We start from the raw sequence: 20,361 nt of genomic DNA, 5'->3' as shown, positions 1-20,361 counted from the left end.
CCAATCAGGACGCTGGGGAAGCGACGCCCGGGGAGGCAGCCAGTCAGGGCGCGAGGCGGGACCCGCGGCAGCCAATGGGAGCCGCCCGCTCCGCGCTGTTTCCTCCTCCGCCCCCCGGCCTCCCACTTCCTGCCCTTCCTGCCCCTGTTCGGCAAAACCCGCAGCTCGGCGGATTCAGTCCCGTCCGAGAGGCCGGCGCAGCCGGGGGAAGCCGAGCGTCGTGGCGCTTCGCCAGCTCTGGCCGCGGTGACGCAGGCCTCGGCCACGTCCCAGCGCCCTCGAAGTGGGGCTGCCCTTGGCGAGTGCGCTGACCGGGCTGGTTATCTAGGGAGAACACGGCTCCCTTGCTAGTGTAATAAAAAATTTAAGGTCTTAGATATATAAAATATACATCATTAATGTTCATAAATGTACCAACCAAGCACTACATAGATATGTGAACATGTCTTTAGCAGTACAGTGGTACCTCGGGTTACATACGCTTCAGGTTACAGACTCCGCTAACCCAGAAATATTACCTTGGGTTAAGAACTTTGCTTCAGGATGAGAACAGAAATTTTGCAGCAGCAGCGGGAGGCCCCATTAGCTAAAGTGGTGCTTCAGGTTAAGAACAGTTTCAGGTTAAGAACGGACCTCCAGAACAAGTACTTAACCCAAGGTACCACTGTACAGGAAGACCACCCTGAAATCATTTTCACTCCCAAACTGACCAAATGTTTCACTGCAAGGAGGGAGGGCGTGAGAGAACCTTCCAATTGTCTCAGGAATTGGGTAATCACCATCTCAAAGGAATGGGCAGACTACCAGGAAAGGCAATCAGATAAGGCATTATCAGATAACCTGGCAGACAGGAAAAACAACACTCAAATTTCTGTTGTAGACCACCTTTTCTGTGATGTAGGTATGATGTATGGAGGGGTGGTCTTGAGCTCCAGGGCAGGGAATTTAAAATGTCTGTATAAGGGCAGGCACACCTTTGTTCTGGGTCCTCCTCCTTTCCTGTGTGTGAGGGGAGCACCCTGTTGCAACAGTTCAATAAAGATCAGGCTTACTAGCTGCTTTGCTTCTCAATATTCTCTGGTTGGCCTCTGTTATTTTCTCCTATCGATGGAGAGTCTACAAAGGACTCTATAAGGGCTCTCGTGTCCCCCATAGGGGAATAAGGGCAGATTTTGTTTACCACACTAGAATACTCTCCTCAGAGAGGCTCGCTTGGTACCTTCATTACATATATTTGACTCATTAACATCCTATGGCCTTTAATTGTCTGTGGAAGGGAGTTATTAGAGGTTGTTTTTTACTTCCGCTTTTGTTGTATTATGTTTTTTTGTGTTTTCATCTGTATTTTAATGTTGTGAACTGTGATCTTCAGATCAGGGGCAGTATACAAATTTAATCAGTAAAATAATAACAATAATAGAACAGCTCCACTGCCTCCTGGTCTGTTTCCACGTATAATTCAAAGTGCTGGTTATGACCTATAGAGCCCCATACAGCTTGAAGTCCAGACTATCTGAAAGTCCATATTCCCTCATACAAACCTGCCTAGGTTCTGAGATCTTCGGGGCAGGCCCTATACTCGGTCCCACCACCCTCACAGACACACTTGGTGGGGATGCAGGATAGGACCTTCTTGGTGGTGGCTGATACCATAAGCTTGCCACCACTCCACCCACCCTTATAAAAGGAAGAGTTTGCTTCTGTGGATGGGATGGCTGTTGTTAGCCAAGATCCAGCACCATATGGAAACAAGCCACACTTCAGCAGAAAAAGAAATAAAGACTGCACTGGATTGGAAAGAGACAAAGATTTTCCAGAATCAGCTGAAAATCAAAACAGTAGTGGTACCTAAAGTGGCCACGTCACTGAGGTGCATCAGGCCAAGGAAGCTGCATAACTGCATGAGTCCTCTGGGCAAGAATTGTGGCAGATTCTTCCAGCACTTCATGAATCAGGCCACAAATATCTGACTGTCTCCTTCCCTACAAACCCTCTCAGGTGTTAAGGTCAGCAGAGGGTTGTCATACTCAGAAGTTGTGGACTGGGTGGCGGCCCAGAAGAGAGCAGTCTTTTCAGGCTGTGGAATCCCCCCCCCCCCCCGAGAGCTGCATCTGGCAGATTTCATTGCGACACAGCTCTTTATCCTGGCCTTTTGACACCAGAGATATTTTTCAGGACCTGCTCTAATTCCATCTTACATTGCTGTAACCTGCCCTGAGACCTGATGGTGAAGGACAGGTAAGAAATATTATTATTATTACAGTGGTACCTCGGGTTAAGAACTTAATTCGTTCTGGAGGTCCGTTCTTAACCTGAAACTGTTCTTAACCTGAAGCACCACTTTAGCTAATGGGGCCTCCTGCTCCCGCTGCGCCACCGGAGCACGATTTCTCATCCTGAAGCAAAAGTTCTTAACCCGAGCTAATATTTCCGGGTTAGCAGAGTCTGTAACCTGAAGCGTATGTAACCCGAGCTACCACTGTACTGCTGAAAAGGGAAGGTCCATCCTGGCCAGTGTCATCAGAATCATCTTCCCTCACTCCCCACTGCCCACAGTGGTAAGTCAAGTTAAATTGCAATGGGTATGTTCTGTGTGACACTTAAATCACCACAGAGAGAGAGAGAGAGAGATGCAAGTGAAGAGAGAAGCCTTGACAACTTTCTAGCACAATGTCTCCTCTGGTCAGCAGGAGGAAGGCATTTTCCTTGACACTAAACCTCAGCCGGCATCCTCTAAATGTTTTGCACTACAAATCCCATCAGCCACCTGGCTGGGAAAGGCTCCTATAAACAGAGGCGAACTGATATAAACAGATGAGGCATCCTTTGCATGTGTCTCTTTCTGAACAAAGAACAGCATGTGCAGAGAGCCATCGCCAGTCCTACCCTCCTCCCAGCCACCAGAAGAACTCAGCACAGGCTGCAGCAGGGTTTAAAATCATTTACTGGAAAATTGCCAAGTATAAAATCCACATTGGGGCCAATATTCTACAAAAAAGGAGAGAAGTGACAGAATCAATCACCGATCCTTTCCAGCCCCCACTAAGCAATACAGGCTGGTGCAAAAAGGGGTCACTGCAAGGAGGGGCGGAGCCTGCTATGCCGTCCCCTCCCTAGCTCCTCCCCTTGGTCCTGTACATCCATCACCCACAGCTGCCAGTCTGGGCCCAGACTCCTTCCAGCACCTCTGCTTCTGGTCTCAGGGAACTCCACATTCAATAGTCTTTCTGTGTTTCTCCCCTCCCTTTGGGAGGAAGCACAACAACAGAGCGTGAGACACACAGGTGGGGGTGGGGCTCCATGAGGTACGCAGGGCGCCTTCATCCATCTCTCTACATGCAATGCCAGTCCACTTGTGGCGTGGCATGGGCAACAGGTGGCAAAGTGGGAACGTCAGAGGTAGTCCATGCATCGTGTCGCACAGGACTGCACAATCCATGCTTTGGTGGAAGAGCTTCTGATGCTCATCCCGTTCACATCGCTAGCCCTGAAGCTTGAAAGTCTGATGCAGTCTCTCGGCCTGGTCCTTCAGTGCCTGGATCTCCTCCTGAATGAAATCAGTCAATGCTTTCCGCATCTCCATCTGCAAGCACAAGGAGCCATAGTCAGCAAGTCCATGCAACACACGCCAGCTCTCCGCCTATGTGTGGATGGGTACACCAAGAAGCAGGTGTATCCCAAGAACTATTCCCCACCTCCAGGTCAAACCAATGCACAAGTCTGGGCCCAACCTAAGCCATGATTTGGGATCTAAAAGACTCCTGACGCATAAATCATAAAATCATCATGCAGCTAAGGTGGACCAATTTATAAATCAGCCAGGTAGGCAAAGCTTGAGCCCCCCCCCCCCGTCTCTCCCATTCCCATCAATGCCAGCCTGAACTCATCATACCTTCAACTGCTGATAAATATTTCTGCTTATCTTAGCAGATCAGTCTGCTTATTCCCATCATCGTTCTCCTAGAAAGATGGCTGTTGGTTTCCAATTGTATTTTAAAAAAGAATAGTCCCATGTTTCAGGGAATTATATAACAGGCACAATGGCTGTGTTTTGCCTCCACTGCCAGATGTTGTTGAGAATGGCAGGTGGGCAGAGTCCTGTTGCACTCATGGCATCTGGCCACCCACTGTGAGAACAGAATGGTGCCCTCGATGGGTCACTGGGCTCTTTTTATGTTCTTATGGAAGGTGAACATAAGAAACAGGCTTGGCACATAGTCTTCCCTCATTGGGGGGAAATTTGTAACTGCTCATCCCTGCAATGCAGTGCCCAATTCTATAGAGAATGAACCTTAAGGATGAATCCAGCTCTGAACCCATCAGTGCAGTATGTCAAGCCCTTAATGATCAGCCATCCTATTTCTTCCCTACTTTGCACTCACCGCTGATTTGTTCTCTGCCCGCAGGTGCTCCAGCAGCGGACGGACACTGAATGGCTTCCCAATTAGCACGGTGATCTTCTGTAACAAGAAGAAAAGGCAGCATGAGCAAACCGGTAACAAGGGAGGCAAATGGCTTCACTTGCACAAGTCCTCAACTTGCTGGTGACTTAGAATCCCCTGCCACTCCCGTCTGCAATGCTAGGAGCGCCTCTTCCCATCTCCAACACTCACCTGCCCAGCACGGGGCACGTATGGGGGTGCATTGGGGAGTACATCATTCATTCCTAGGGAGATGGAGGGGGGAAACAACAACACAAACAGTTAGTTTTGATCCCAGCCCCATCATAAGCCATATATATATAAAAATGACAAAATGGAATAGGATTCCTGTGTATTTAAGAGCTGTACAGAAGGGATCATTTTAGCAGGAGCTGAAAAGAGCCTCCACTACTAAATTCATATCATTCCATGTGGGTTATGCAAGTAGGTTAGACATACAGCCTATCCAGACAAAGTAGAAATTGCCATGTGTTTAAATTCTATTTTGATTTTTTTAAAAATAATAATACCTGACTTTAATATTTTTTATGTTTGTAAGATTTTACCAAAAATAAAAAATAAAAATCATGTGCTAGATAAATGTTGGAATTGTGTGTGGAGCCCCGGCTCACTCAGCAGCAGCAGAGCAGAAAATTGTAAGAGGCTTCTCCCACTTCAGAGAACAAGGTTTAAACAGAGCTACCTCTGGACTTAGAAGGGAGGAGCTACTTGTTCCAGGGTACCCTCCAGCATCAAGTGAGAAGAAGAGGTCATGCTGGTTTTTCAAAACCCATTCCCGCATCCTGAATCTCAATATTCTCACTAAATGACTTCTGAAATACAAAATGTTGGTTTGGAAAGTAAGATGGAGAGTTAGTTTGTGTCACATTCTGCCAGCCTTCCTTGTGCACACTTTGGGCATTGCCTTTGGAAATCTGGTCCCTGCCAAAATCAACCTTTCTACACAGATCTTAAAGGAAGACAAGTGTCCTGTTCCACCAGAAATCTGAGAACCCTTATATCTTCTACCTATGCCATTGCCACCTGCCTAACATCAGACCTCGTCCCTCTCCTGATTCAGGTCTCACCTACATGCCAGAGTGGCAGTATAATGGGGTGAAGGCGGCATTCAGCCAGAAGACGCCCAATGCCTGGAAGAAATAAGAGGAAGGGGAGTTAGAGAGGATGAAATGGTCCCAGAATGCTCCTCTCCTACTAAAAAATACCTACCCCATTTGAAGCGCATGAATTCCTGAGTCATGTTTACTTTGCCTGGAAGAGGAAGATGGAGAACAGTTAGGGCAACGGGAGGGCAGTGTAGGTTAGCCTCTGAAGCAAACAATACCATCACCCCACCTATATCTATCTGCCACCCCCAGCCTCAGTATGCTCACAGAACCACTTCCAAGCATTGCTACCTACCTTCTGGGAACATGTGAACCCAGTCTCCATGGTTGAGCTTCTCAAGAATGTAGTCCATGCCTTTCTGATAGACTCCATCTCCTGCAGGAAGAATGAACAGATTAATGGCAGTTCAATCCCGCACGGAGGGCTCATGCAGCCCTAACCAGAACATTCTCTCACCATGCCTAGACAAGTCATAAGCATTGAAAAGAAAACAGATTTTTGCCTTTAAGAGTATGCTTACTTAGAACCCTTTCCATTTGCAAAGCAATTAAAAAATCTCTTTCTTCACAGCATCCTTGTTGATAAGCCACTATTATTCCCATTTTACACATGTCAGCTGGAAAATAGAGGCTGGGAGAAATGGAGGCACAAGGGTTCAAACTGTGTAAGTGAATTACTTCTCAGGCCTGATAACCCAAGAGCTGCTTGCCTGCCCCATGTCTATTAAGCACACCATCTGCTTACCACGACAGACAGGTACACATCGCCCAAGGCTGAAGAAACGGGAATGTAGCTCCCTGGTGAAGCAGATGTCTGCAGCTGTTGGAGTCCTGGGAGAGCACAGAGACTGTTAAAACCACGTCACAACATTCTCAGCCCAGTTTTCATATGGGCTCTCCAAAACCTTGGGAGCTCAAACTGAATATGATGGGCAGCTCTACAAACACCCAGGAGCTTTTATTTTTATTTATTCAATTTGTATACCGCCCTATCCCTGTAGATCTCAGCTCATTCCTTCCTCACAGGGAACAACCACCTTTCTCAATACTTACCAGCGCATTTTCTGCAAGTTCCAGACGTGCCGTAATTTCAGGATCCCTGGGGGAGGCACAACCACATTAATACAGGGAACAATCCAAATTAAATCTACCATAGCTAATGCAGGAAAATGCTGCACGCACAGGGGTCAGGCTTGCGATTCATCCTTAAGAAAGACAGGTTAAGCCTCCTTCATGAAGGTCCTAAGGGAGTGGGGGGGGAGAGCACCCATTCTTGCCCACTGTGCTCCAGACCTCAGGAAGGTGATTGGCCTGGTCTCTCAAAACAGAAGAAAAGAACAATACATTCCCCTTCCCACCCACCAGGTGGCAGCACTTCCCTTCTAGTACCCTACCCCACAGATGTGGATCATCCATGCAGGACTGGTGGTTGCAGACCGTCAAAAGAGGGATGCCCTCCTGGCGCTTCTCAATAAGCTCATACAGCACTTCTTTGTTATGGACGTTCACCTGGTTCATATACCCTGAAAGCAGGAGAGCAAAATGACAGCTCAGTGACAGCAAAGAGAGTGTAGAGAGAAAGGCTGAGGAGTTCCTAGGCTCGAATTCAGACTGGAGCAAGATAGATCGCTCTGTCTAGGTTCCCAGGGCTCTATCTAGCCATTAATAACAATGGATAGCAGCAATAATTTGTGGCTTTCCATATTTAGCAGTCATATGGCAGTTTTGAGCAAAGCATTGGGTAAATGTAAAGGTAAAGGACCCCAGGATGGTTAAGTCCAGTCAAAGCATTACACAGAGTTCACATAGGAAGCTGCCTTGATACTGGCTACACGGCCTGGCAGCAGAACTGTCTGGTTCCTGGGTTCAGGGGTCTTTCCCAGACATGCCTGGAGATGCCAAGGATTGAACACTCTGCATTCAAAGTGCAAGCTGCCCCACTGAGATGCACACATTGTTTTGCTGCAACAGCCTTGAAACAACCTTGCAAGGCCAATATTGTTACATCCACCATTGCCAGGGTGCTAGTAGTGGATGGGTTGCCTAAAGATACCTTGCAAGCTCTTGGCAGAGATGAGCTACAACAGCTCTCATTAGGGGCATGGGATGGGGAGAAATGGGGAAAACAGAAGACCTAGCTTAATACAAGGCCTGGCTCCTGGTGGCCCTCAGGCAAGACTGAGTGGCTACAAAGCAGAGGGAGAGGCCAAGATATGTAAACCAATGGAGCACACGGACAGCTCCGTCACTGGCTTTGAGGCAGAAGTGGCCTCAAAACTCTCCTCTGGCTGTACCACTTCTGAGCCCTGCTTTTCACCCTGCTTCCTGGGAGATTTTGTCTCTTGCTTGCCTTGTGTAGAAGCCTCTGGTTTCTGCTCAGGTGAAACGTGACCTATTACACAAAGGCAAGAGTCCTTTCTCTTGTTCCACCCACTTTTGCTTCTGGCTCCACCCACCCATATGACCCCCAGAAGTTTGCCCAAGAGACAATTTGGCCCTCAGGTGAAAATAGGTTCCCCACCCCCACCCTATGCCCACCCCGTCACTAATCTAGTTCTGACCCCAAGAGCTCAGTCTCCATTTCCCTGCCCAGCAGAAGTGAGTCAAAACCTTGGGATCCCTTCCACTTCTACATATTCTAAGGAATCTCCACATGTCTTCCTGAGCTCCAGGAACAGCGTGAGTCTCTTATACTGCTGCAGTCTTCCAGGGAGCCTAAATGGCGATGCCGTCAAGCATTTCTACACACCCTGCCATGAACTCTTTTTGTCCCTTTTGCGACACTAGCTGTGTAGGGGCAGACGTTACAGGTACTCACTGGTCCAGAAGCAGCTGTAGGTGCCCACCAAGCCCATCACCACCCTGCTGGCCAAGGTCCAGGGCAGATGTGGAGCCCGGGGAAAGGGCCATTTCACCTCAAGGGGCATCTTCCCATCCCTGGCAATCCTTGAGGTAAGAGTGTCAGCTGTCCCTGCCAAAGAGAACAGCAGATTGCTTTGCAACCTATCACATTTGCCTACAGCTCTTGCTATGTAGTCCTCTCCCCTGCCAAGGTTGTGTTGCAACTTGCAGGTGGAGCCACCACATCCTGCCGTCTCACCTCTGCCTGAGGGCTGTCACCACATTTAAAAAAAGAAAAAAGTGATGAGGCTAAACAACAGGATTAAGCAGAACAGTGCAATGATGAGAAACAGAGAGGTTGCAACTGAAGTTACGTGGGCCAACCCTATAGAAATTAAGAAACTGCTGATGCAAGTCCACACCCAGCAAAAACTATTACTAAAGCACCTCTGTTGTGTTGTTTTACACCAGATCTAGAAAAATTAGTTTTGAGGTGGAGGTGTGAAAGGGTGGCAAAGACCACTAGTTAGTGGTGCAGGGATTTTACTATACACATTAAATACAAATATACTGTGAATGAAAGCTTGGAGAGAAGTGGTAATTTTGAGAAGTATTTTGAGGAAATGCCTTCTTTCCACCTGTCATCCCTGATGCACCCATTCTTTTTTAAATTGGTCCTCTAATCAGAGGAGCAATCTGAGCAACACAAACTCAAGAAGTGGCTCTCAAATGTTTTAGGTGGATATTTATTGCACTTTTGTTTGTATTTATTTATTTCACTTCTTGATTGTAGAAAAACCTTGAAGTGGTTTACAAAAAGAACAGTACAATAAAACTTTTTTAAAAAATAATAATAAAACATTCAAAAAGTAAAAACCAGGAATAAACTAAAAACACATCAGAATTCTAGAAATCTGGGTAATTTCTTTTGTGAGCTGAATCTTCTTCCCATGTGCGCATACAGAGGTGTAAGGAAAGATGCGCCAAATCCCTCAGTCCTCCTCTCCCTTCCCACTAGCCTTCACCTCCTTCTCTTGCAGCCACCAGGTGCTCTTCATGCCCAAGCCCACCGCTCCCCAATACCCTCCCACATCTCTCCCATGGAAAGAGGGACATCCTAAAGCAGCATGTCCAGAGTCCACTTTGGGGACCTAATCCGGTCCGCCGGTCGGTTTAATCCGGTCCCTGTGGCAGTTCATCTCCTGGGGCAAAATCTTTAAAAAAAGCTCCATCTTAAAAACAACTTTGGTCGGGCCTCACGCATGTTCACTTCATCAAATCTGGCCCCCTTTGAAAAAAGTTTGGGCACCCCTGTCCTAAGGGAACATTCCTAAGGGACGTTCCGGGATGAAATCGGAAGCCCAGGTCGGCTTCTCTCAATCCGGGGCGCCCCTGGAGAAGAGGGAGGGTCCGGCCGCCCCTTTCCAACCTTTGCCATGGCGCCTCCCTCTCTCTCTCTCTCTCTCTCTCTCTCTCTCTCTGCCTGGGGGTCTGGCAGCCCCCTTCCCTCGCCCCGCAAGGCCCAGAAACCCAGCAGGGGCAGCTTCCCCACCTCGGCGCCGGGGGAGGCGGGTGCCAGACGCCGGGAATGAAGCGGGAGGCAGGCGGCGCCTCTGTCCGCCCCCCGCGCCTCCTCCCCGCTTCTCCCCATTGCACCCCACTCACCTCCTGCTCCTCCTGCTAGCTGCCTTCAAACTCCTCTTCTTTCTTATCGCGGCGAGAAAGGAGCAGCTCGGCCCCAAAGCGCCCCAGTTTTGCAAACTCTCTTCCCACGTAAAGATTTTTTAATTATTTATTTATTTTTATTTTAATAAAAGAGGCGTAAGCAGAAACAGAGGGTCGTAAAGCGTTCTCGGACACTTAGCGGTCGTGAACTGTCGCAAACGGCTACTCGAGTGACGCGCGCGCGCTTTCCGGCAAGGCCTCGGAACCGGATGGTGGTTCAGAGTGACGCGCACGATCGGAGCTTCCGCTAAATGTTGAAGGCGGCCCATCGGGCAGCAATGTCGCTCTACCCCGTGGCATCTCTATGGTGGAATTCCTATTCGCCTCGCCTTGCGAGTTAAAAGTGGGAAATAATATCCTCCTTTAATTTAGTGAGGAATAATCACGAAGAATGAACCTCCTCCCGCCTTGTTTTATGATACGAGTGGAGAACTCCGGCATTTTGAAAGACAAACAGAAACAGACAGAAAAGGCTTTTGTTCTTAGATTAGGAACTTCCTTATGGGTTAAAAAAGAGAATGCTGAGCTCGCTTAAAACATGCTGCCCCCCCCCGTTCATATAAGCATATTGTATTCCTTATCTCTCTGTGTGACGCACATATATTTTAAATGGGAGCAAACACAATATTCCATGTGCAATGCCCCTATATTTGGCGCCCTTTAACAGCGCGATCCTATACACGTTACTCAAAGGGACTTGCTTTGTTGCAGGAGACTCGCGGCGCAATCCTGGTGCACTTTTTCAAAGAAGTCCTACTGAGCTACTCCCAGAAAAGCGTGCATAGAATTGCAACCTTTGTATGTATGTATGTTTATTTCAAGTCATAACTTTGACTTACTTGGATCGGATTTGTTATAAGATGCGCGACCTTTGCGGTGTGTGTTGTTGCTTCTTCAGCTTGTAAAGCGCCTTGTGTATAGCAACACAGAAAGGTGATATGCAAATAAAAAGTGATTATGGCGATTTATAACTGAATCTCATCTCGCCACGTGCATATCATTTTCCCTATGGAAATGCGGTGAAGCCGAAAGCGTGACTGGATGTAGCTCGTGAGCATCCAAACGGCAGCCACTCCTAAAGCAAAGAATGGTCTCTCATGTTGTGAAGGAGAAAAACAAACGCGCCGGCGTGCAACGTTTGGCAAAGGACTACATTTCCCAGCAGCCGCATTAGGGTTGACGCATGCCCTCGCGGGGCTAGAAGGCTCCCCCGTGCCCCGGTTCCCATTCATCAGTCCCGGAGCCGTGCGCGACCTCGGGAGCCGCCGGCATGTCTTCTTCTGCAGCGGCGGAACCCGAGAGCAAAGCGCTGCCCATCGTCGTGAGGACGTACTTCTCCGAGGTCGTGGAAGACGACGGGAACTTCATCCAGGCAGTTTGCAGCCTGTGCAGGCACAAGAGGAAGACTATCCGAGGGCAGCACAAGGCGCCATCCAATTTCACCAAGCACGTGCAGGTACAGAATGGCAGCAAAGGGCCACTACGCATTCGCACGTGAGCCAGCCCGATTTGCTGGCTGGTTTAAGATTAGCGATCCGGGAGCCCCCGTAGGCACGGCCAGCATGCAAACTCGTCGTGCAAAAGGGATGGCGGCTCAGGTGCTCCGTGCGCTTCAGGGCCGCTTATTATGCTCAGGAGCGCTTTGCCGTTATTAGCCACCCACCCGCGCGGCAGCATCTTGTTTCGGACCCCGATGTCGCCTGGTTCGAGTGCGCGCGTTCAAGCAACCTTGGTCGTCCTCAGTAGATCAGATTCAGGCCATGGCCCTCCTGCAGTTGCTGATCTCTACCCTTAGGGCTGGAACAGGGATGTGGCTCTCCAGGTGGTGTTGGACTACTTTTATCATCCCCAAGCCAACATGACCAGTGAGTGGTCAAGCATGGTGGGAGCTGTAATCCAGCAAGATCTGGAGAGCCACAACTTCCCTGCCCCCAAGCTAAACAAAGACTACTCTGCATTGCAAGGAGTGGAGTCTGGACTCTTACATCACCTGATTCCACAAATTGTGGTTGACCTCTCCAGTCCTCAAGGATCCTAGTCTTGGGCTGGAGAAGGGATAGCACATCACGTTGGAGAACCACATCAAAATATTTTCAGTGCATATTTTCATACACATCAAATGCCAAACTACAGCAGATAAATTTATTGCCTTTAGGATGATCTTACTTTAAAATAATAATCATGAAATAAGAGATGCTTAGAACATAAGAAGAATCTTGCAGGGATAGGGAAGCTGTGGACCTCTAAGTGTTGTTGAACCACAGCTCCCATCATCCCTGACCACCGGCCATGGTGACTGAGGGTGATGAGAGTTTGACGTCCTCTGGAGGGTCACTGGTCCCGTCATCACATGGTTTAGTGGCTCCAGCCAAAGGTCCATAGGAAACCATCATTCTGTTTGGGAAGGCCTGCCAGATGCTTCAGGAAAGGTCATAAGATGAGTGGGAAAGTACCCGCCCCCAATTTTTTATGCCCAGCATTTGGTATTCAGAGATATACTGCCTCTGAATATGTTGATTCTAATCGGTTGTCATAGCTAAGAGACTTTGCAAAAAGCATACCTTAAAATCAGATGTATTATAAAAAGAATTTATTTTTACTTAAAATTAATTTTTAGCAAGGTTAGTGGATCCTTTTGCTTCTTTGCTTTTTTTCATTTAACAATTTGGCAGCATTCTTGCAAATTTTTCTGTAAGGTTATGGAGACTGGATATTTTAAAAGAAAAATAAAGGGGCTTGATTTGACTAATGGGTGGATCTCCACATAAGGACTCTGCTAGTGCAATGGGACTTTCCTCCCCTTCAACCCCCATTGGCTTAGGTTGGGATTGGGAGAATCCCCAGAACAGCACATGAGGTGTGGTGGGAGGAGAGGGGAGTTGATTCCATCAATCAAGCAGAAATGTTTGTGCTGATCTCCTTAGTGCTATGTTAAATTCCTCCCAATATCTGTGAGATCCTGACTCCACAGGCCACTGAGCAATTCATCAGGTCTGTCAGTACTTTTGCATGTGACAAGCATTTATATATTTCTGTATGATTCCCATAATAATTTCTATATCCTATAGCACTGACTGAAATAGTTCTCCTCTGTTGTAGAGAATCCATGGAGAAAAATATCTGAAGCTGATGCACAAAAGGAAAAATATCCATTGCAAACAAATTGGTAGTGGCATGTTAAAAGTTTCTGAGAAAATTCCAAAATACAGTGAGCCTCATTGGGACCCTTACTCACAGTATCAGCTCTGTGATCAGTCTTTATCCAAAGAAAACCTGGATCAACTAATTCTCAATTTTCTCATCACTGATATGCTTCCCTTGTCAATTGTTGACGGAAGTGGCTTCCACACTTTGATTAAAGGGATTATTCCCAGTGCTGCAGTCACTTCTACAGAAACCTTACGGAACAACCTTGCAAGACAGTATGCCTTGGTTCTTGAAAAAATTAAAAGGAAATTGGACTCAGTTTCTTATGTTTGTACAACTGCAGATGTGTGGATGCATCAGGGGCAAAATTATGTGGGTGTCACATGCCACTGGATCAATTCAGCTAACTTGACAAGAGAATCTGCTGCCTTGAGCTTCCGACGCTTTCCTGGGCCATGTTCATACAGCAAGCTTGCTTCTGTGCTGACTGAGATCCATTCGCAGTATGATTTGGACTCCACAAAAATAACACACATTGTCACGGACAATGGGAACCATTTCCAGAAAACCTTTCAGCTGTTCTCTGGACCCAAAGAGCAGCTGGAGGATAGCTTGGACCAGCAAGAGGGGAGTGATGGGGAGAAGCAAGTGAATCCCCTGGGTGCTGATGCCTGTGTCAACGTGCGCATTTATGAAGCCTTGTCAAGTGACACTGTTGATTCTTCTGACCTCTTCTACTTGCCACCCCGCGTGGCCTGCTTTTCCTGCACACTCAGCTTTGTGGCTGCAACAGCTGCTTCCAGAGCACTAGCCACCAACCCTCCATACAGGCACCTTTTCCAAAGCGTGGCAAGTAAATGTTGTGCTTTAAGGAATGTTTCCCAAGATAGCCTGAAAAATGCAGAGCTTGTTAATTACGCCCTCGGAAAGTCTCTTCCCAAACCGACCTCCATATGGAATTCTGAGTTTGACAGTTTTTGCCGCATATACGACATGCGTGGCACAGTGAATCTCATAATGGCCTGCCTCCAGCTTCCAAAATTTACCAACCTGGAGCTGGAGTTCTTAGGGGAGTGGTTGGAGGTGATGTCTCCGATTGCTACAGCACTTGACAAACTTCAGGCAGAAGAGGCCATTGAGTCTTTCTGCGGTGCTGTCCTGCCCATGGTGCTTGTGTTAAACAGCCGACTTGAGTCGGTGTCTCCAAAATACACTTCTTGCCTGGCAGATGCACTGAAAGGGGAGCTTCAGAAGCAGTTTGGGCACATGCTGACCTTTGACACAGCCGTGAGTAGTAAAAAGACAAAGCCACTAGTCATTGCTTCTGTATCACATCCATTTTTTAAATTGCGTTGGCTGCAAAGTCAAGATGATAAGAAGATCGCTCAGGAGCTTTTCTTACGGGAGCTGCTCCGCTGTGACACTCTGTCGTCGAAGGCTGACAGTCAAGCCGCAGCAGTGAAAGCTGCCGACGATTTTTATGGCTTTGATGATCAGGGGGTGGCGGCAGCTGAGTCTGCATTAAGGAATATTGGGATACAGTTCCTCAACGATCCATCGCATGAGCTGAGGCAACTGAAAAGATACCCAGCCATCGCCAAGCTTTTTATCAAGTTCAACACCACTCTGACAAATTCTGCTCCTGTAGAAAAACTGTTCTGTCACAATGGACAAATCCTGGGGCCCAAAATGGCCTCCCTTCCGGATGATGTGTTAGAGATGATGATGTTGTTGCAGAAAAATTCCCAGTTTCTTGTATGATATATGTCCATATCTAGCAGCGGCCTAGAGTCAACATGGTGCCCTCCATATGTTGTTGGACGGCAACTCTCATACTCATCTCTAACCATTGGTCATACTGGCTGGAGCTGAAGGAGTCCCAACAATGACTGGAGTGCCACAGGCTCCCACACCACTGCTCTGCAGCCCAGTTTTTCCACCTGTTCCACCTTCAGAAAAACTCTTTTCATGTTGCTCCTTCTGCTGAGGCACCAATGAAACTGTCACATCTCTCCTATGCATTGCAGAGTGTTTTGGGGCATGTTCTAGGGCGCATACTCAGGGATGGCTCAAGAAAGGTGCTGTTGTTGCTGCTGTTGCTATATTAAGCAGTGTAGGTGTGATGGGCTACAGGGACTCACCAGTACCTTGCCCTTAAGTAGACCCCAGTCCCTACCACCAAGCAATGACAAGGCAATGAATCCTGAGGAGGCCATGTTTGGTCTCCTTGCCTGGAGGCTCCACTTGTGCTAAAAGGGGCATGGTAGCTCTCGTTCATCTGCTTGATGGGAGAGAAGGAGTACCTGGAGGATATAAAGCCACAGGGAGAGGGAGGAGGGGCAGTGGAAGGCCAGAGAACAGGCTGGACTGCCTAGGCATCTAAGAGGGCTCTCACACAAATAAGGGTGGCTTGGCCCACACTCCCCTGCCAGGTGCCTTCTGCAGTCTTCTGCAATCTTTTTGAGTTTTCCTCAGACAGTTGCCCAGTGCGCCTGCATGGTGAGGGCCAGACCTGTGTCCACTCAGTTCATGCTGAGCACTGGACAAGCTTGTTGGCTTTTGTATAAACTTGGTTTGAAATTTGCTGCTTTGAACTGTATTCTTTTGATAAATATTTTACACTCTGTTTTACATAAAGCGTAGCCTTGATTAAGTGACATATACATTTTGTTAAAAGAAAAGAAAACATTTCCATGGTCATGAACTGACAATGCACCCTGAAGTCCCCTCTGACTGTATATTGCACAGGAAGATCATCAGCAATAAGGAAGTTGCCTTTCTCGGCAGCTTGTCCACCCTTCCTGATCTTACCAAGGACCCCTTCTGAGAGGAACTCAGAAGCTTGAGACTGCCATTCAGGAGTCTGCCTTCTCAAATGCAGCCAAAGTGACTCCATGAGGTTACAAGGAGCTTTAGATGTGGTGACACCTAGTTTGCTCGGTTGATATTGTGGCATGTTACTTTAGTGTGGGGCCTCCCCTCTGGCCACAAGTAAAGGCCAGTCTGAGAACTGCTGCTGTAGAGAGATGATATAGAGCAGGGGCCAGCAACCTTTTTCAGCCGTGGGCCGGTCCACCGTCCCTCAGACCATGTGGTGGTCCAGACTATTTGGGGGGGGGGATGAACGAATTCTTATGCCCCACAAATAACCCAGAGATGCATTTTAAATAAAAGGACACATTCTACTCATGTAAAAACACCAGACAGGCCCCACAAATAGCTCAGAGATGCATTTTAAATAAAAGGACACATTCTACTCATGTAAAAACAAGCTGATTCCCGGACCATCCGTGGACCGGATTGAGAAGGTGATTGGGCCGCATCCGGCCCCCGGGCCTTGGGTTGCCTGCCCCTGATATACAGTGGTACCTCGGGTTACATACGCTTCAGGTTCTGTCTTGGGCCCGGTCTTATTCAACATCTTTATCAACGACTTGGATGATGGACTCAAGGGCATCCTGATCAAATTTGCAGATGACACCAAACTGGGAGGGGTGGCTAACACCCCAGAGGACAGGATCACACTTCAAAACGACCTTGACAGATTAGAGAACTGGGCAAAAACAAACAAAATGAATTTTAACAGGGAGAAATGTAAAGTATTGCACTTGGGCAAAAAAAATGAGAGGCACAAATACAAGATGGGTGACACCTGGCTTGAGAGCAGTACATGTGAAAAGGATCTAGGAGTCTTGGTTGACCACAAACTTGACATGAGCCAACAGTGTGACGCGGCAGATAAAAAAGCCAATGCAATTCTGGGCTGCATCAATAGGAGTATAGCATCTAGATCAAGAGAAGTAATAGTGCCACTGTATTCTGCTCTGGTCAGACCTCACCTGGAGTACTGTGTCCAGTTTTGGGCACCACAATTCAAGAAGGACACTGACAAACTGGAACGTGTCCAGAGGAGGGCAACCAAAATGGTCAAAGGCCTGGAAACGATGCCTTATGAGGAACGGCTAAGGGAGCTGGGCATGTTCAGCCTAGAGAAGAGGAGGTTAAGGGGTGATATGATAGCCATGTTCAAATATATAAAAGGATGTCACATAGAGGAGGGAGAAAGGTTGTTTTCTGCTGCTCCAGAGAAGCGGACACGGAGCAATGGATCCAAACTACAAGAAAGAAGATTCCACCTAAACATTAGGAAGAACTTCCTGACAGTAAGAGCTGTTCGACAGTGGAATTTGCTGCCAAGGAGTGTGGTGGAGTCTCCTCCTTTGGAGGTCTTTAAGCAGAGGCTTGACAACCATATGTCAGGAGTGCTCTGATGGTGTTTCCTGTTTGGCAGGGGGTTGGACTCGATGGCCCTTGTGGTCTCTTCCAATTCTATGATTCTATGATAGGTTACATACGCTTCAGGTTACAGACTCCGCTAACCCAGAAATAGTACCTCGGGTTAAGAACTTTGCTTCAGGATGTGAACAGAAATCGTGCTCCGGCGGCGCGGAGGCAGCAGGAGGCCCCATTAGCTAAAGTGGTGCTTCAGGTTAAGAACAGTTTCAGGTTAATAACAGACCTCCAGAAAGAACTAAGTACTTAACCCGAGATACCACTGTAGAATCTTTCCTAAGAAAGTGAGCTGGCAAATCCCCTGGTTCAAATTTCCCCTCAGGTATGACCCCATTAGATTGCCTCAGGCAAGTCACTCTGGTAGCTCAGTTGAAGACTTCCTCTTTGCATGCAGAAGGACCCAAGTTCAATTCTTGGCATCTCCAATTAAACAAGCACATTGAGTAGCAGTTAGTTAATTGGGGCACTATCCAACTAACTTGTTCCATCAATGCAAGGTTTTCACTTATCCTGGGACACATCTGCAATAAAGATGTAATAACAGTGGCCTACCTCACAGAACTGTTGTAAGGAGTATTGAGAGAATATATATCAAGAGCTTTCAACAATTGGGTTAAGCATTATATAAATGCTAGATATTATTGTTGGATGATTTATATAATGTAGTAGATATGTCAGAACACCCGCATTTTCATGGTTCACTGTACTTTTTTTGGTCAAAATGCGTTTATAACATTTAAATTTCAGAAAGCCACTATATATATGATACTTTTTAAAAGTGCAAATGAAAAAACTGATCATTGAAATCATCAAGCAACAGGCGAAAACCAAAACAGATAACTGTTTCCTGTGGAGAAAGACTGTACTCAGAGCTGCCCAACCCATGAAGCAAGTTGAGGCGACCTGAATTGACATCACCTGAATTGACAGCAGATCCTGATGTTGATCTTCCTTCTTGGGCCTGCCCTGCGTATACTCAATTAGTGAAACTCCTGCATAGGAGTGCACCTTCTAGCTAGGAAGTTTTGATTAAAACAATGAGGAGGATGTAAGGATGTTTAAGATTCTTTTGTGTTCTTTGCTTATCAGATTTTCCACAGAAATTGTAAATTTGCATTAAATGGAAAAATAACATGGGGTGGCATTTTGACAAGGGTGATGTCCTGCAGATACGGCACAAAACATGCACGCATGAGCAGCTCTGAGTGCACGATAAACTGCTGTAGAGGCGCCCACAAGGTGCTTCTTCAAGCATACATGGCACAGACCACTGAGGGCTGGGGTAGATAAAAGTATATATAATTAGCAGACCTAGAAGTTAACTGGCAACCATGAGTTTAAGCTGTCATGGTTCTTGGTGTCTGCCCCCCAACCCCCGCCATGTATATGATCTGACCTGTTATTCTGGTATGTCCAACAAGCAGTAACACACATCACATTGAAAATGCTTTTGCCTTCTCAGGTGTTGTGCTTGATACTTAATGAGCTGTTATTAGTGTTAGTGAAGACATACTGCATAATGGATTGCCGTAGTGTTACCACATCAGTTTTAAGCAAGTTGCCCCATACTTTCACTGAATGTGATGACATTGTGGTTGGTTGTATATTCAGTTGTTGCTGGATATAGTTTCACTCATGGGCGTAGCCAGGATTTTTGTTAGTGGGGGGGGGGGCTGGCCTTTGTTGGGGGGGCAGAACCTCAGTTACCTATGTATTTTTATTTATTTATTTTTATTTGGGGGGACAGCTGCCCCTTCCTGCCCCCCCTTGACTATGCCCATGGTTGCACTGACGATACATGGTTGTGATGACAAAACCAGGTGGAAGTACAGTTTACCCTTCCTTAAACAAGGTTTTATGTCACCTCTTGGCACATATTAGTGCTTAGAGCTCTGTCCTTTTTGCGTATGTGCTGAGTTTCTGTGTTCAAATGTCTATTGATTTTTTTTGTTTCAGTGTGCTGATGTACGCGTTTGATTTTGAGTCACTTGAGATAGGGGAATGTGCTAGGACGCCCTGGGGAACAGTAAAACCTGTGGGATTCCTGAAACAAAGAAATGTGGGGGCGGATGGAGATAGGAGTATGGTGAGTAGTCAGTAGAACAATAATGGCACTTGTTTTACAGGTTTGGGATCTGATTAGAGAGAGGGAGGAGAGAATGAATATGGGAATTCCTGATTGAATTGCAAACTAGTTGCAACATAGGGTATGGGATAAGAAAGGCAAATCCTGCACCTTTCCAGACAAAAAAATAATACTCAAAACTTTTATTAAACTATAAACTATTAAACTGGAGTTAATATGCTTGCAGGAATGATTGCTCCTCCCCCGCTGTAGTAACAAGAAAGGGTGGTAGATGTGCTAAAGGATAGGACTGCACGTGTTTCAAGTGAAAAAAATAATAAAATAAAAGTTTATTTAAATAAAATATTTAAATAGTTTTTCTAGATATTGCAAGAGATCAACACAATTGTTGCCAAGCAATAGTGTTCACTATCCCTCGTGAAAGTGCGCAGAAGCTTTACATATATTAATTAGTGTGATGTATCTGTCCACAGCACCATCCTTGTCCCTTTACTGACACCTTAATGTGGCAGCTACACATGCCACATGATTTATGTATATCTCAGGCCAAACTAGGCATGATAAACACCAGGGGTAAGTCATTGAGCTCTCTAAGTGTATTTCCACAGAAGCCCCATAACACTGAAATGCACTCAGTATATGTGCTGATCACCGAAGAATTGATGCTTTTGAATTATGGTGCTGGAGGAGACTCTTGAGAGTCCTATCCATTCTGAAGGAA

General features: G+C 46.9%; 2 protein-coding genes across 4 annotated transcripts; one reads left to right on the top strand and one right to left on the bottom strand.

Annotated features, from left to right (window-relative positions):
• Nucleotides 1–2,926: 2,926 nt before the first annotated feature.
• TAFAZZIN (tafazzin, phospholipid-lysophospholipid transacylase) lies at nt 2,927–10,273 on the bottom strand. 2 transcript variants are annotated; one of them, XM_083482844.1, is made up of 11 exons: nt 10,055–10,273; nt 8,367–8,519; nt 6,943–7,071; nt 6,602–6,647; nt 6,294–6,379; nt 5,844–5,924; nt 5,652–5,693; nt 5,510–5,572; nt 4,614–4,666; nt 4,383–4,460; nt 2,927–3,583 (listed from the first exon to the last, which is right to left on the bottom strand). In XM_083482844.1, the coding sequence occupies exons 2-11, from the start codon at nt 8,473–8,475 to the stop codon at nt 3,482–3,484; spliced, it is 789 nt and encodes a 262-aa protein (XP_083338970.1). In that variant the 5' UTR covers nt 8,476–8,519; nt 10,055–10,273; the 3' UTR covers nt 2,927–3,481. The 2 variants fall into 2 exon arrangements, with proteins under 2 accessions (XP_083338970.1, XP_083338971.1); XM_083482845.1 differs by having other exon boundaries at nt 8,367–8,521; nt 10,066–10,200.
• A 138-nt stretch (nt 10,274–10,411) lies between these two features.
• On the top strand, nt 10,412–18,606 carry LOC310696791 (uncharacterized protein). Of its 2 annotated transcripts, XM_083482809.1 has the most exons (3): nt 10,412–11,570; nt 13,214–14,548; nt 18,302–18,606. In XM_083482809.1, exons 1-3 carry the CDS (start codon nt 11,385–11,387, stop codon nt 18,356–18,358), a joined length of 1,578 nt encoding a protein of 525 aa, XP_083338935.1. In that variant the 5' UTR covers nt 10,412–11,384; the 3' UTR covers nt 18,359–18,606. The 2 variants fall into 2 exon arrangements, with proteins under 2 accessions (XP_083338935.1, XP_083338934.1); XM_083482808.1 differs by lacking the exon at nt 18,302–18,606 and having other exon boundaries at nt 13,214–15,898.
• The last annotated feature ends 1,755 nt before the right edge of the window (nt 18,607–20,361 follow it).

Source organism: Podarcis liolepis (assembly GCF_965112155.1).
Source record: "Podarcis liolepis genome assembly, chromosome: 17".
NCBI classification, from domain to species: domain Eukaryota; kingdom Metazoa; phylum Chordata; class Lepidosauria; order Squamata; family Lacertidae; genus Podarcis; species Podarcis liolepis.
Note: the sequence above shows the minus strand (reverse complement) of the source record. Positions and strands in the feature narration are given on the sequence as shown.